At 59.2% G+C, this 15,160-nt stretch overlaps 1 protein-coding gene across 1 annotated transcript; it reads left to right on the top strand.

The window, feature by feature from the left end:
- Positions 1–3,116: 3,116 nt before the first annotated feature.
- NDUFB2 (NADH:ubiquinone oxidoreductase subunit B2) lies at positions 3,117–13,906 on the top strand. The gene is made up of 4 exons (XM_002722862.5): positions 3,117–3,282; positions 8,808–8,952; positions 10,566–10,663; positions 13,829–13,906. Exons 1-3 carry the CDS (start codon positions 3,200–3,202, stop codon positions 10,638–10,640), a joined length of 303 nt encoding a protein of 100 aa, XP_002722908.3. The 5' UTR covers positions 3,117–3,199; the 3' UTR covers positions 10,641–10,663; positions 13,829–13,906.
- Positions 13,907–15,160: the final 1,254 nt, after the last annotated feature.

The following is a 15,160-nucleotide window of genomic DNA, read 5'->3' as shown; positions in this document are numbered from 1 at the left end:
CAGAGCTCAGTGGTTTAAAACAGCAGCACCGCCGCTCCGAGTTTCTGTGCCTCGGACATCTGCGTGCGGGTTAGCTGGGTCCTGCAGCTCAGGTCTTCCTGGCCAGGGTCTCTTGAGGCTGGGGTGTGTGTGGTACAGTGGTCAGCCGCCTCTTGGGACTCCCACGTCCCATGCTGGAGTGCCCAGGTTCATTGTCCGGTCCACAACTCTGGAAGGGAGCAGCTGACGGCTCAAGTGCTTGGATCCCTGCTGCTCTCACGGGAGACCCAGGTGGGGCTCCGGGCTCCTGGCTTTGACTTTGCTCTGTGCTGAGGACATCTGGGGAGTGAGCCAGTGGATGGAAGATCTCACCTTCTCTCTCTGCCTTTCAAATATAGGAATAAATAAATAACTTTTAAAAAGGAAAAAAGTGGGGCTGGTGTTGTGATGTGGCTGGAAAGTCACCACCTGTGATACTGGCATCCCATAGGGGTCCCAGTTTGTGTCCCTGCTGATGGCCTGGGAAAGCAGCAGAAGACGGCCCAAGCGTTTGGGCCCCTGCCACCCATGGGGGAGACCTGGGAGAAGCTCCTGGTTTCCACCTGGCCCAGCCACGGCCGCTGCAGCTGCTTGGGGAGCGAACCTGCAGGTGGAAACCCTCTCTTTCTCTCTGCCTCTGCTTCTCTATAACTCTGCCTTTCAAATAAATAAATCTTTAAAAAATAATCAAAACTAAACTAAACTTCATTTATGAAGTTACTGCCTTAGGGGAAGGCCGCTTGCCTGGGTATAAGTGGACAGAGTGACAGCACGGCATTTCTCCCGAAGCGAGATCATGGTTCAGTTCCCTCTTCCTGCCAAGGCTCTCGGGGCAGAGAGATCAAGTCGGCCCGGCCAGGGAGAAAGTGGGAACAGCTTCCCTTCTTCTCGCTGTGTCGTGTTTCCGGCTGTGGAGAGGCTCCTGACGGGGCTGCTCAGCTGCTCTCATACTGTCACACTGGGAGCCTGATTTGCAGTGAGAAGCCGAGCGCCCGGTGCCGGATCCGGGGATCCCTTCCCTCGCCTTCGGCAGTGTGGTGTCAGGCGGGGTGCCCTTCTGATAGCCAGCAGCCCACAGAAGGCAGGGACGGATGCCTGCCCTTGGAGTTCTGAGAGCAGGTGTGGAAGACAAGGGCGTCCGCTGTCCCAGTCACACAGTTTAATGATGGCATACGAAGAACCCAGAATGTGTGTTGCAAGGTTAAAGCCAAGGACGGACAGGTGTTCTACACAGATCCACACTGCTGATTGGGAACCCACTGTGGCCCAGTGGGGTGAGCCCACCCCCGTGTCTGGGGGCCCACAGCCCTTACTGGGTGCTCCCTGCTAATGTGCCTGAGAGGCAGCAGATAACGGCTCACCCACTTGGATTCCTGCCACCCAGATGGCATTGTGGGCTCCTGACTCAGTCCAGACCAGTCCTGGCTGGTGGCCATGCGGGGAGTGAACCAGCAGATGGAAGGTATCTTGCTCTCTGTTACTCTGCCTTGCAAATAAACACACCTTAAAACAAAAAAAGAGTAAGGCTGGTGTTGTGGCGAAGCAGGTAAAGCTGCTGCCTGGGGCAACGGCATCCCATATGAGCGCCAGTATCCCGCAGGGGCGCCGGTTCAAGTCCCTACTGCGCTACTTCCACTCCAGCTCCCGGGAATGCACCTGGGAAAGCAGCAGAGGATGGCCCGCGTGCCTGGGCCCCCGCACCCACGTGGGAGGCTTGGAGGAAGCTCCCGGCTCCTGGCTGTTGCAGCTGTTGGGGGAGTGAACCAGCAGATGGAAGATCTCTTTTTCAAGTAAATGAATAAATCTTAAGAAAAAAAGAATAGAAATAAAGCAAGCATTAAAGGCCGGGGAGGAAGAGGGGCAGGGTGCTGCATCTCTTCGGCACCGGGAAAGGAAGGGATAAGCATCTCTGAGGACTTACTGTGGGCCAAGCGACACCGTGGCTCGCAGGCGAAGGCTCTGACCATCGATGCCCGGAGAGCTGAGCCGAGTCACCCGCAGCCGACCGGCAGAGCTGAGTTTTATCTCGGGTCTCCACGTTCCGAGTTGCATGCTCTTTTTAAACTGTGCCTTTTCTGTGGCTCCCTTTGCTGGAAGCAAGGCAGCCACGTAGCTTGGGCAGTGGTCTCCCTGCAGTGAGGGGTCGCCCATCCTCCCGGTCCATGCATTCATCGCCAGTGGATTTTACGTCGCCAGAGACGGTCACTAGTTAAGGGTCGCCCAGCAGGTGCATATCGACTGCAGCAAACGGTGGGAGCTCTCCTCTAATTTCTATGCCACACCCAAGTCAGAAGGGCGGGAGGACGGGGGCGAGGGCAGAGGTCAACCAAGAAGCTGTCCCGGAGGGCCCGGGGTGGCTCCCAGCCCCAGCTCTGCGTGGGTTTACTTTCCTATCACAGAGGCCACAGGGGAGGTGACTCAAGTCTTAGTCTAGATCCATACTTCTCTGCCCGAGTACCCTGGTTTTCAGACTTGTGAGCGGAGAGGGAAACCGCATGGCGCCGTCAGCAGGTCCATTTCAGAATGAGGTTGGCAGGCTGTCTCCAAGGCTCTGGGAGAACCCGTAATCCACACGGCAGACCCGAGGCATTGTGGGGGGAGTCCAGAGAAGCCTGGGTCTAGGAGTGAACAGAGCATTAGTACGAGACGACATCCAGGAATCCAGCGCTGGCCACGGTCAAGGAATTAGAAACAGGTGATGCGGGCCCCGTGGTCCCGCCCAGACTCGACCCGCGTGTCTAGGGTGAGTTCAGACGCTACCAGTCCAGGATCTAAAGGCGGGGCCCGCGGTGCTGGATACTCAAGTCTGCCTCTGCAGAACAGAACGAAGACTTAAGGACAGCATCGTGAGCCCCCTGGGAGACTGCCCGGGCTGCTCTGGGAAAGGCAGGTGCAGGCATGGAGCGCCGCAGCGCAGGGGCGCCGAGTCACCACGCGGCCCCCAGCCTCCCTCCGGGGGCCCGGCTTCTCCCAGCTGACGCCTGAGCCTCCCCACAAAGCACCCGCCCGTGAGACGGCACCCCGAAACCGCCCGCTCCCAGAGGGGGCGTGGCTGGCAGCCGCTTCGAGAGTGGAGCGCCGGCGGCCCTCCTCAGCTTCCGTCGCGCGACACCGCCCACATCCGGCGGGCGCCGCAGGAAGTGACGTGCTCGGGGCGGGCGGGCTTCCGGAGGCGGGCAACATGGCGGCGCTGACCCGGCTGGCCTCTGTCCTTCGCTTCGCAGGCCCTCTCTTCAGAGCGGCGGGAGGCAGTGGAATCCGTCAGTGAGTGGAGGGTTCGGGTGGGGGCTTCTTCTCCTCCAGGGAAGCGCCGGTCCGCGGACGCCCTCACCTTGAGACCCGGCGCCCGGGCCTGCGCGTGCGCGACGCCGCACCTCGGGGCTCTGCAGGATCGGGCCCGGGCTGGCCGGCTTCGAGGCCCGCCTCTGCCACCCTCCAGCTGTGAGGCTTGGAAACGTCCAGTTTCCTCGCCCTTCTGCTGGGGACAGCCAGTGTCCGTGTCGCTAAATGAGTGACCGTCCCCCAGAGTGTTGAAAACAGTTCCTGCCGCCTAGTAAGGACTGTCGGCAGGAGGGCAGGGGAGGGGACACGCGGGCCGTTCGTCTGTCCCCGGGGGCTGGCGGCGCTGGCGGCGAGCTGGGGGGACCTGGAGGGACCTGGAGGGACCGAGCCCCGGGCAGGGGAGGGGACACGCGGGCCGTTCGTCTGTCCCCGGGGGCTGGCGGCGCTGACGGCGAGCCGGGGGGACCTGGAGGGACCGAGCCCCGGGCGGGGGAGGGGACACGCGGGCCGTTCGTCTGTCCCCGGGGGCTGGCGGCGCTGACGGCGAGCTGGGGGGACCTGGAGGGACCGAGCCCCGGGCGGGGGAGGGGACACGCGGGCGGGGCCGTTCGTCTGTCCCCGGGGGCTGGCGGCGAGCTGGGGGGACCTGGAGGGACCGAGCTCCGGGCAGGGGAGGGGACACGCGGGCCGTTCGTCTGTCCCCGGGGGCTGGCGGCGCTGACGGCGAGCCGGGGACCTGGAGGGACCTGGAGGGACCGAGCCCCGGGCAGGGGAGGACGCGTGGAATCGGTGGGAGACGCGCTGGGCTGGACTGGGCTGCGCTCGAGGACCAGGGCTTTTATTCTACTAAAGCAGGAAAGGAGCAGGGTCTGATCTCTGCCGGCCCCTCCCCACGTGACTGCCACGGCCGGGGCCGGGCCAGACCGGCGCCAGGATCCCGGCACGTGGGTGACAGCGACCCAAGTCCCGGAGCCATCGCCTGAGTCTGCTGGGGAGTGCGCTGGCGGTGTGGGGGTCACCTGCTGCCTGGGGCGGGGGCGGCACCGCGGGGCCACCTACCTGGGGCGGGGAGGGGGTCACCTACTGCCTGGGGAGGGGGCGGCACAGCGGGGCCACCTACCTGGGGTGGGGGGGGCGGCACAGCGGGGTCACCTACTGCCTGGGGAGGGGGCGGCACCGCGGGGTCACCTATCTGGGGCGGGGAGGGGGTCACCTGCTGCCTGGGGTGGGGTGGGGCGGCACAGTGGGGTCACCTGCTTTCTGGGGCGGGGAGGGGGCGGCACAGCGGGGTCACCTGCTTTCTGGGGCGGGGAGGGGGCGGCACAGCGGGGTCACCTGCTTTCTGGGGCGGGGAGGGGGCGGCACAGCGGGGTCACCTGCTTTCTGGGGCGGGAGGGGGCGGCACAGCGGGGTCACCTGCTGCCTGGGGTGGGGGGGGGGCGGCACAGCGGGGGCCCTGCTGCTTTCTGGGGCGGGAGGGGGCGGCACAGCGGGGTCACCTGCTGCCTGGGGTGGGGGGGGCGGCACAGCGGGGGCCCTGCTGCTTTCTGGGGCGGGAGGGGGCGGCACAGCGGGGGCCCTGCTGCTTTCTGGGGCGGGAGGGGGCGGCACAGCGGGGTCACCTGCTTTCTGGGGCGGGGAGGGGGCGGCACAGCGGGGGCCCTGCTGCTTTCTGGGGCGGGAGGGGGCGGCACAGCGGGGGCCCTGCTGCTTTCTGGGGCGGGAGGGGGCGGCACAGCGGGGTCACCTGCTGCTTTCTGGGGCGGGAGGGGGCGGCACAGCGGGGTCACCTGCTTTCTGGGGCGGGAGGGGGCGGCACAGCGGGGGCCCTGCTGCTTTCTGGGGCGGGAGGGGGCGGCACAGCGGGGGCCCTGCTGCTTTCTGGGGCGGGAGGGGGCGGCACAGCGGGGTCACCTGCTTTCTGGGGCGGGGAGGGGGCGGCACAGCGGGGTCACCTGCTGCCTGGGGTGGGGGGGGGCGGCACAGCGGGGGCCCTGCTGCTTTCTGGGGCGGGAGGGGGCGGCACAGCGGGGTCACCTGCTGCTTTCTGGGGCGGGGAGGGGGCGGCACAGCGGGGGCCCTGCTGCTTTCTGGGGCGGGAGGGGGCGGCACAGCGGGGGCCCTGCTGCTTTCTGGGGCGGGAGGGGGCGGCACAGCGGGGTCACCTGCTGCTTTCTGGGGCGGGGAGGGGGCGGCACAGCGGGGGCCCTGCTGCTTTCTGGGGCGGGGAGGGGGCGGCACAGCGGGGGCCCTGCTGCTTTCTGGGGTGGGGGGGGTGGCACATCGGGGTCACCTGCTGCCTGGGGTGGGGGGGCGGCACAGTGGGGGCCCCTGCTGCTTTCTGGGGCGGGGAGGGGGCGGCACAGTGGGGGCCCTGCTGCTTTCTGGGGCGGGGTGGGGGCGGCACAGCGGGGGCCCTGCTGCTTTCTGGGGCGGGAGGGGGCGGCACAGCCGGGCCCCTGCTGCCCCACCAGGGCGCTGATTTGAGCGCTGACTGCTCTGCTTCTTGCCGGTGTGTCTGGGGAGCAGTGGGCCCTGCAGCCGGCCTGGGAGACCTGGACGGAGTATCTGGCCCGGCTTCTGCCTGGCTCAGCTATGGCTGCTGCGGGCGTTGGGGATGAACCCGTGGATGGAAGACTCTGTCTGTCTGCCTTTTAAACAAATAAATAAATCTTTAAAAAATTATAAAAAAGTTCATATAAAGAGTGTATTAGGAGAAAGCTGCATAATTTCAACTTTGTATACGTGGAATAGACGTCTTAGTCTTCACAGACGCTTTGAAGTCCACTCAGGTCTCTGGGACTTCTTCCCTCAGTTCCTGACGGCACCCCGGCCAGGGTCACCTCTGTTCTGGGCCTGGGATGTGTGCCGCCCCGTTCCAGGCCTGACCGTGCAGACGGCGTCCTGGCAGCAAACGCCCATCTGCTCCGGCCCCAGGCTTCCATCCCTCATGCTCCCGGGACTGCGGGCTGGCGTTTCTTCAGGGAGCGAGCGGATTCCTGGCCGTGGGCCGCACCTGCTCTGTGCCCCACACCGTACTGTCCGGGCAGCAGCGCAGGGCTCCTGGCGCGCAGCGCTTCGTGCTTGCTGAATCCCCAGGCTTCCTTTGCACTTGGATTTCTGTCCTTGGTAAATTTCTTTCTTTTCTTTTTGTTTGGTAAAACATTAATCTATTTGAAGGCCAGAGTGACAGAGAGGGAGCGAGAAGGAGCGCGCACATGGGAGATAAATGGGTGTCTTCCACTTGCTAGTCACCCTCAAAATGGCCACAAAGCCCAGGCCTGGCCGAGGTCAAAGCCAGGAGCCTGGAACTCCATCCAGGTCTCTGACGCGCTGGCTTGGACCAAGCGCTCAGGCCAGCTTCTGCTTTCCCAGGCACGTGAGCAGGGGGTTGGGTCAGAAGCCAAGCAGCCAGGATTCTAACTGGTGTTGCACAGTGGGATGCTGGCGTTGCGGGTGGTGGCCCGGCCACTGCAGCACGACGCTGGCCCTCAACTTGCTTTCTTTTGTGCCAGTGATGTTTGAAAAAAATCAGCAAAAGAAAAATTTCACGCAGTATCGTTCCTTCAGTTCGGAGGGTTGTTCAGTGTAGCTAGTCTGGCTCAGTGCAGCGACGGCCTGGTGTGGAACACTGGTAGGAGGTTGTTCAGTGTAGCTGGTTGTTCCTGGTGTGGAACACAGGTAGGAGGTTGTTCATGTAGCTGGTTGTTCCTGGTGTGGAACACAGGTAGGAGGTTGTTCATGTAGCTGGTTGTTCCTGGTGTGGAACACGGGTAGGAGGTTGTTCAGTGTGGCTGGTTGTTCCTGGTGTGGAACACAGGTAGGAGGTTGTTCAGTGTGGCTAGTTTTTCCTGGTGTGGAACACTGGTAGGAGGTTGTTCATGTAGCTGGTTGTTCCTGGTGTGGAACACAGGTAGGAGGTTGTTCATGTAGCTGGTTGTTCCTGGTGTGGAACACAGGTAGGAGGTTGTTCATGTAGCTGGGTGTTCCTGGTGTGGAACACAGGTAGGAGGTTGTTCATGTAGCTGGGTGTTCCTGGTGTGGAACACGGGTAGGAGGTTGTTCAGTGTGGCTGGTTGTTCCTGGTGTGGAACACAGGTAGGAGGTTGTTCAGTGTGGCTGGTTGTTCCTGGTGTGGAACACAGGTAGGAGGGTGTTCATGTAGCTGGGTGTTCCTGGTGTGGAACACGGGTAGGAGGGTGTTCATGTAGCTGGGTGTTCCTGGTGTGGAACACGGGTAGGAGGTTGTTCATGTAGCTGGTTGTTCCTTGTGTGGAACACAGGTAGCTAGGAGTTTGGTGCCTCCCTGTTCTATGATTGCAGTTGTTATGTCATCTCTTTCTTTTCTTCTTTTTTTTTTGATATTTATTTATATATTTGAAAGGCAGAGTTACAGAGAGGCAGAAGCAGAGAGAGAGAGGGAGGTCTTCCATCCACTGGTTCACTCCCCAGATGACCACAATGGCTGGAATTGTGCTGATCGCAAGCCAGGAGCCAGGAGCTTCTTCCGGATCCCCCACGTGGGTGTAGGGACCCAAGGACTTGGGCCATCTTCTGCTGCTTTCCCAGGCCATAGTAGAGAGCTGGATCGGAAGAGGAGCAGCCAGGACTCGAACTGGCACCCACATGGGATGCCGGCGCTTCAGGCGGCAGCTTTACCCGCTACACCACAGCACAGGCCCCTCTTCCCTTTCTTTCAATGGCATCTTCAAATCTTTGTCCAGAAAGACTTCCACCTTACAGTCAGTGGCCAATTTCAGATCACGGTTACAACAGAATGTCACCTTGGCGGTCCTGAAATGCTGGCATGGGTTTGAAGTGTAGTCCTAGAATTACTTAGATCTAAATCAGCTTTACTAATGGGCCCTTATACCCAGATGTGTGTTAAAGCATGGGCGTGTGCTGCAGTGTAGTAGGTTAAGCCTCCACTGTGGTGCCGGCATCCCCTATGGGCACTGGTTCGAGTCTGGGCTGCTCCACTTCTGATCCAGCTCTCTGCTGTGGCCTGGGAACGCAGTAGCAGATGGCCCAAGTGCTTGGGCCCCTGCACCCACGTGGGAGACCTGGTAGAAGCTCCTGGCTCCTGGCTTTGGAACGGCGCAGCTCCGGCCATTGTGGCCATTTGTGGAGTGAACCAGCAGTTGGAAGACTTCTCTCTGTTTGCCTCTAGAACTCCACCTTTCAAAAATAATAAATGTTATAAAAAAAAGTGTAAAAAAAATCCCTTCACCAAAACCTCTGAGGCCAGCCTCCCAAAATACATTCATATTTCTGGTGCAAAATCATGAATATTTCCTAACTGAAAACTCTGATTAGCCTCATCCAGCCAATTTTTGTGGCTACATATTTAAAGCAAGCTCAAGGAAAAATTCGTTATCTCAAGGGCGTGTGAACTTTTTCCTATCCTGTTGGTGGTTCATGGAGGTCAGCTCTAGTTTCTGGGCTGTGGCCAGGTTGAAGGTAGCTCTGCGGCCTGCGACCGCTGCTGACAGCTCGCTCTCTCGCAGTGCCAGCGGCGGAGTGCACATCGAGCCCCAGTACAGACAGTTTCCCCAGCTGACCAGGTCCCAGGTGATCAGGGGCGAGGTCTTCAGCGCAACCATGTGGTTTTGGATTCTCTGGCGCTTTTGGCATGACTCCGACGCTGTGCTGGTAAGTGGAGGAGAATGGTTGGTGTGCTGTGGGGAGGGGCGGGGCAGAGATCTGGCTTAGCCTCTGTGTCTGTCTGTCTGTCTGTCTGTAAACCTTCCGTCTGGCTGTGTCCTTTCACCCTGTGCTGTCCATGGTGGTTTGGTGAACATGTTGTCTCTGACGTTTCTGTATGAGGATGTACACTGAAGTGGTCTACATCCTACGTTCCTGTTAGGTTGCAGTATTTGGAGGGAGACTAGAAACTAGTAATGCCTTTACCTTCCAAGGTAGAGGTCGATGGTAGGTAAATTTCACACTTGAATTCCTTTACACGGGGAATGTGGGCCGGCAGCTGTGGCCAGGTTGGCTGTGAGTTCACTTGTCTCGAGGAGGGAAGTTCACTGTTGGTGACCGCTTCATTCGCCCCAACCTTGCCTGTGTCCTGTTTATCATGGATTCCGTTTGCTGCAGCATTGCACCACTAGGACACTGAAATTGTTCCTGTGAATTTCAGTCCTTTGCGTTTGCTTCTGGATTGGAGCAGATACTGGATGGGAGCGAAACCCCAGGCTGCTTTCCCATCCCCAGGACTGCCCAGGTGGTCGAGAACCGGTAGCATCCTCACTGTCCGAAACACCTGATTTCACTGTGGCCCAACTGGCAGGAGGATCCGAAGATGGCATTAGAAGACTTTCTTGTGGTACAAAAAATGCGAATTCCATGCGAAGTGTCTTCATAATACGCATTTCATGTACTTTTTAGAGACTCCTCATTACTTGGATTTCAAAAATTTTTGTTATCCAAACAAACTTTTAATTCCACTTTCCATGATTTTTCTTTTTTTAAGATTTCTTTTTTTGAAAGGCAGAGTTATGGAGAGAAAGAGAGAGAGAAGAAGAGAGAGATCTTGGATCTGTTGGTTCACTCCCAAAGTGTGACGGCTAGGGCTGGGCGGGGCTGAAGCCAGGCCCAAAACTCCATCTGTGTCTCTCTTGTGAGTGGCAGGGCCCCAAGCACTTGGGCCGTCTTCTGCTGCCTTTCCAGGCGCATTAGCAGGAAGCTGGATTGGAAGTGGAGCAGCTGGGGCTCGAACTGGCACCCGTATGGGATACTGGCATTGTAGGCAGAGGCGTAACCTGCCGCGCCATCACTCTAGCCCCTAGTTGTCCATGACCTTTTTGAAGTACTCTCGTACAGGGGTGTTAGGTGTGAGATGGTGATGCAGCCAGATGTGTCCGTGGTCAGGGCTAAAGATGCCGCAGTACCCAGAGGCCCCCAGGCCCCACAGCGGGAAGGAGGACGGTCTGAAGCACTGAGCTTTGCCAGGACTCCAAGACATGCCAAGATACGGTGTCGCTGCGGTTGTTGCCTCTTCTCCCGCCCTCCATCCAGACGTACCACTGTCTTGGCTGCTGGCACTTCCGCGGTAGGAAGGCTGTGGGCTCTAGACCGTGGGCCGTGTGCACAGACTGCAGAGCAGCTGGGCTGTCAGGTGAAGCAGAATTGTCCCTGTGGGATGTCAAAGGCCGTGTGTGTGGTGTGCGCTTAGCACAGTGTTTCTTGCAACGTTTCCTTCAAACTTAGTTTACAAAGTGTGCGTGCTGACTTTTCTCCTTTGAAATGGCTGTCACCAGGGGCACTTCCCGTATCCAGACCCCGCCCAGTGGACAGATGAGGAGTTGGGCATCCTTCCTGACGATGAGGACTGATGTGCCCACTCAGCGCTTCCCAGGTGAGCCTGCCCCGCGTTCCCGTGTGCAGAGTCGTTTACTTATTGGAGAGGCTGAGTGAGAGAGAGAGAGAATGTTAGTTTTCCGTCGCTGGTTCACGCCCCAAATGTCGGCAGCAGCAGGGCGGGGCCAGCTGGAGCCGGGAGCGCCCTCCGGGTCTCTGAGGTGAGCGGCCGGGGCCGTCCTCCAGCAGGGAGCTGAGCGCTCAGCGCTGGGCTGCAGGCTCCCCGTGGGAGCACAGCCTGCCATCCTTTGACATCTGCCCCCCGCCCCATTCCCACTGCAGAAGGCGATTGGCTTCTGTGAGACGGGGTGGGAGGGAGGGAGGGAGGGAGGGAGGGAGTCAGCTCATCTGCTGGCTCACTCCCCAGCTGCCTGCAGTGGCAAGGGCTGGGCCAGGCTACAGCCAGGACTGGGAACTTAACCTGGGTGTCCCAGGTGGGCTAGCACCTGCTGGCTCCCAGGGTGCACACGAGCAGGAACTGGACTCAGAGCCAGGCGTTCCAGTGTGGAATGTGAGTGAGTATCCCAAGCAGTTTTTTAACCACTGGGCCAAACACCTTCCCTACTCCCACTTTTTAAGAAGTCCCATTTGTGGCCAGCGCTGTGGCTCACTTGGCTAATCCTCCGCCTGCAGTGCCGGCACCCCGGGTTCTAGTCCCGGTTGGGGTGCCAGATTCTGTCCTGGTTGCTCCTCTTCCAGTCCAGCTCTCTGCTGTGGCCCGGGAGGGCAATGGAGGATGGCCCAGGTGCTTGGACCCTGCACCTGCATGGGAGACTGGGCGGAAGCACCTGGCTCCTGGCTTTGGATCGGTGCAGCCCGCCAGCCGTAGCGGCCATTTGGGGAGTGAACCAATGGAAGGAAGATCTTTCTCTCTCTCTCTCTTTGTCTAACTCTGCCTGTCAAAACAAAACAAAACAAAACAAAAAAGTCCCATTTGCCTTCTTGTCATAAACACGCTTTGACCTTGCTTTTAGGATGGGCTTGAAGAAGCCACATAGAATGAAGCGGAATTAAGCATGTCATGTGTTTAGTTTCTTCTTCAGTATTTTTGCATTTACAGCCCGCTCGTCTCGTCTTCTTATCATTGTCTGTTTACAAGTAATTCTGGGGTGGGCGCTGTGGAACAGCAGGTTAGGCTGCCACTTGGGATGGCTGCTCTTGGTTCCCCTGAGCTTCCTGCTGCTGTGTCCTGGGAGGCAGCAGGTGACGAGTCGTGTGGTTGGGAGACCTGGTGGAGCGCCGGGCTTCTGGCTTTGGCTTGGCCTGGCTGTGCCGTTGCAGCCGTTTGGGGGTGTGAACCAGTGCATGGAAGATCTCTCTCATCCTGCCTCTCCCTCTAACTCTGCCTTTCAAGTAAATAAAATCTTAAAAAAAAGAATGGGATGCTGATGTCGAAGGCTGTGGCTACACCATAACGCCAGCCCCGCAAGCAACTCCGACAGATGTGAAGACCAGGTCTGTGTCACGCCCAGGGTGCAGTGACGAGGCGGCTGACAGTGTGGCTGCAGGACTCGTGTCCTGCCCTCCAGCGGCAGTGTGCTCAGCACTCCTGGATGGATCTTCATCTGCTGGCTCACTGCCCACATGGCCGCCACCGCTGGGGCTGGGCCAGGATGAAGCAGGCGCTCCTTCCGGGGCTCCCACGCGGGTGCAGGAGCCCAAGCACTTGGGCCATCCTCCACTGCCTTCCCAGGCACGGTGGTGGTGGTGGTGGGGGCTGGGTCAGAAGTGGAGCAGTCAGAACTCTAACTGGCGCCCATATGGGACGCTGGCGCGGCAGGTGGCGGCTTGACCCACTGCGCAGTGCCAGGGTCGGAAATTACTTCTGGAAGCGGTGAAGGACTATGGCCCTTTCATTTCCCAGGTCAGGAAGTCAGGAGTTAAATTTCTCAAAAAGGAAGGTTTAGAATTCCCTGTCCCCACACAATCCTCAGGGGTCCAGCATTCTAATTTAACATGTTTTTAAATTAATCTTTGCACTTGATTAATTGGCCATTATTCAAAAATGCCTTGAAAATTCTTATAGGAAAAGAAGCATTAAATGATTATTGTGTTTCTTTTTTTTTTTTTTTTTTTGATAGGCAGAGTGGACAGTGAGAGAGAGAGACAGAGAGAGAAAGGTCTTCCTTTTGCCGTTGGTTCACCCTCCAATGGCCGCCGCTGCAGCCGGCGCACCGCGCTGATCCGATGGCAGGAGCCAGGATCCAGGTGCTTTTCCTGGTCTCCCATGGGGTGCAGGGCCCAAGCACCTGGGCCATCCTCCACTGCACTCCCTGGCCACAGCAGAGAGCTGGCCTGGAAGAGGGGCAACCGGGACAGAATCCGGCGCCCCGACCGGGACTAGAACCCGGTGTGCCGGCGCCGCAAGGTGGAGGATTAGCCTATTGAGCCACGGCGCCGGCTGATTATTGTGTTTCTATTAAGTCATGCTATTAGTATCGTAATTTACTGTTAATATTTTTATTTTTATTAGTAATGTTTATTAGTATTATAATTTTTAAAAGATTTATTTATTTGAAGGAGAGGAGAGACGGAGAGAGGTCCTCTGTCCACTGGCTCACTCCCCAAATGGCCATAACAGCTGGGGCTGGGCCAGGCTGAAGCCAGGAGCCTGGATCGTCTTCCAGGTCTCCTAGGGGAGTGAGGGGCCCAAGCACTTGGGCCATCTTCTGCTTTCCCAGGCCGTAGCAGGGAGCTGGATCAGAAGCGGGAACACCAGGACCCTGCTGGGCCCACACTGGATGCCAGCATTGCAGGCAGTGGCTAACCCGCTGGTGCTGGCCCCTGTCGTGATCATTTTAATTAGAAGGCAGCTCATTGGCCTGAAATACCGGTAATTGGCTTGGGTCTCTGAGGGGGGAAAGGGGAGGTGGAGCTAAGTCACCACGGGGCAGGTGGCTACGCTGCTTTTCTTACTTATCTCCAGCTTGGCTTAGGTGCCGCCCGGAGTCCTAGTCCTTCCCGGGCCTCCTCCTCCGGCTGTTGAGTCTGCAGCAGGCGGCCCGGCGTCCGCACATAGGCGCTGGCGTTCTGTGTCGCTGACCGAACTGGGAGCCCTTCAGGGTGGGCTGCGCTGGCGGGCTCCTCACCTGATCCCTGGATCAGACTGATGGATGGGAGTGAGTGAGAACATGCTCAACGCTGCCTCTTCGTGTTCCCACAGGAGCCGGTGAGAGCCGCAGGAAGCATGGACTTCATGTCGCACATTAAGTTGTAAATTAAAGCGTTTGCTCACACAGGAGGAACTGAGTTGTGACTGTTTCTGATGGTGCGGCTGCCCTGTGCGTTGTGTGCTGTGCTCGGTGGTGTCGAGCCTCCAGCTGCCCTGTAGGGACCCCGGCACGTAGACAGGTGTGTGCTGCCTGTATCGGTGAGGACATCGAGGGGCAAGGAGACGCAGGTGCTTGCTTCGGAACTGGTGAGGTTGGGTCGACTCCAGCGCCCACACAGAAGGAACTACAGGGCCATCCTGCTGCGTGCGTCGTCGGGACGTTGGCAGATGGGGGCACTCTTGCCCCGAGAGGGGAGAGTCCAGTGCAGTCCGTTCATTATCTCCTGTGGGCTGGGCACTGTTGAGTGGCCACTCATGGAACTCAAATCTCACTCCTACCTAGGAATTATCATTGCCAAAGGAATGGGCGACAAGAGTGAAATAGGACTTTTCAGTCTTTCCAAAATTTGTTCCGAAGCCCTGGCCCTACTCTGCAGCATCACAGTTCTGAGCGGCAGAGAGAATTTTCCACTGTCCGCGGATCGTCTCTGGTGGAAGTTAACTGGGGGACCTGGCCAGACGCATTCCTCATTCTGACTTGGGTTTTGACCGCCCAGGTACTGGAGACACAGTACAGAAGTGACTGTGAGGTTCTCTTCTCTGATTTTCAGAGCAGGCACCGAGCGAGGGTGATGAGCGCGGGAAGGGAGTCTCGCGGGCGAGGCGGGTGTGGCGCGTGTGGGCTGCAGCTTGGGCGGGGCTGAGGGAAGAGCTCTGGAGACGAGGGGCAGCGCTGAGGCAGAGCGGAGCTGGTGGCAGGGCGGGCTGGGCAGCGGGCAGAGCGCCTTCTGGAGCTGCCTGCTGGCGGGTGCAGCGCCCACCCGGGGCCTGGCGCCAGCCTCCCGCGTCTGCCCGTTTCATGGCGCCTGGGGCTCAGGCCCAGCGGTGAGCGATCGGTTCTAGCAGAGGTTGCTGTGTATGAAACACAGGCGCAGAGTGGCTTCAGCGGGTGAGGGGTGGGCTCTGACGTTGGGGTCCGGCGCAGCTTTAGGTTGAGTTTAGGCTTTAGACGAGGCTGTGCCCCGTGGGAGCCTGGTTTTTGGGTCTGCAGTCGGCTTTTCATTCTGTTCAGGTGTCAGAATGGGCCCCACGGCAGCAAAGGCTGAAGCAAGTGTGACCCCCCCCCCCCCCCCCGCAGTCCTGTGTCTGTCTCAGGACGCTGGAGACACCCCCGGGTTTTGTATTTATTCACCTAAGGATGAGCCGGCAGCCCACAGAGATACT

The sequence above is a fragment of the Oryctolagus cuniculus genome, chromosome 3, assembly GCF_964237555.1.
Source record: "Oryctolagus cuniculus chromosome 3, mOryCun1.1, whole genome shotgun sequence".
Taxonomy (NCBI): domain Eukaryota; kingdom Metazoa; phylum Chordata; class Mammalia; order Lagomorpha; family Leporidae; genus Oryctolagus; species Oryctolagus cuniculus.
This window is presented reverse-complemented; position numbering and strand designations above follow the sequence as displayed.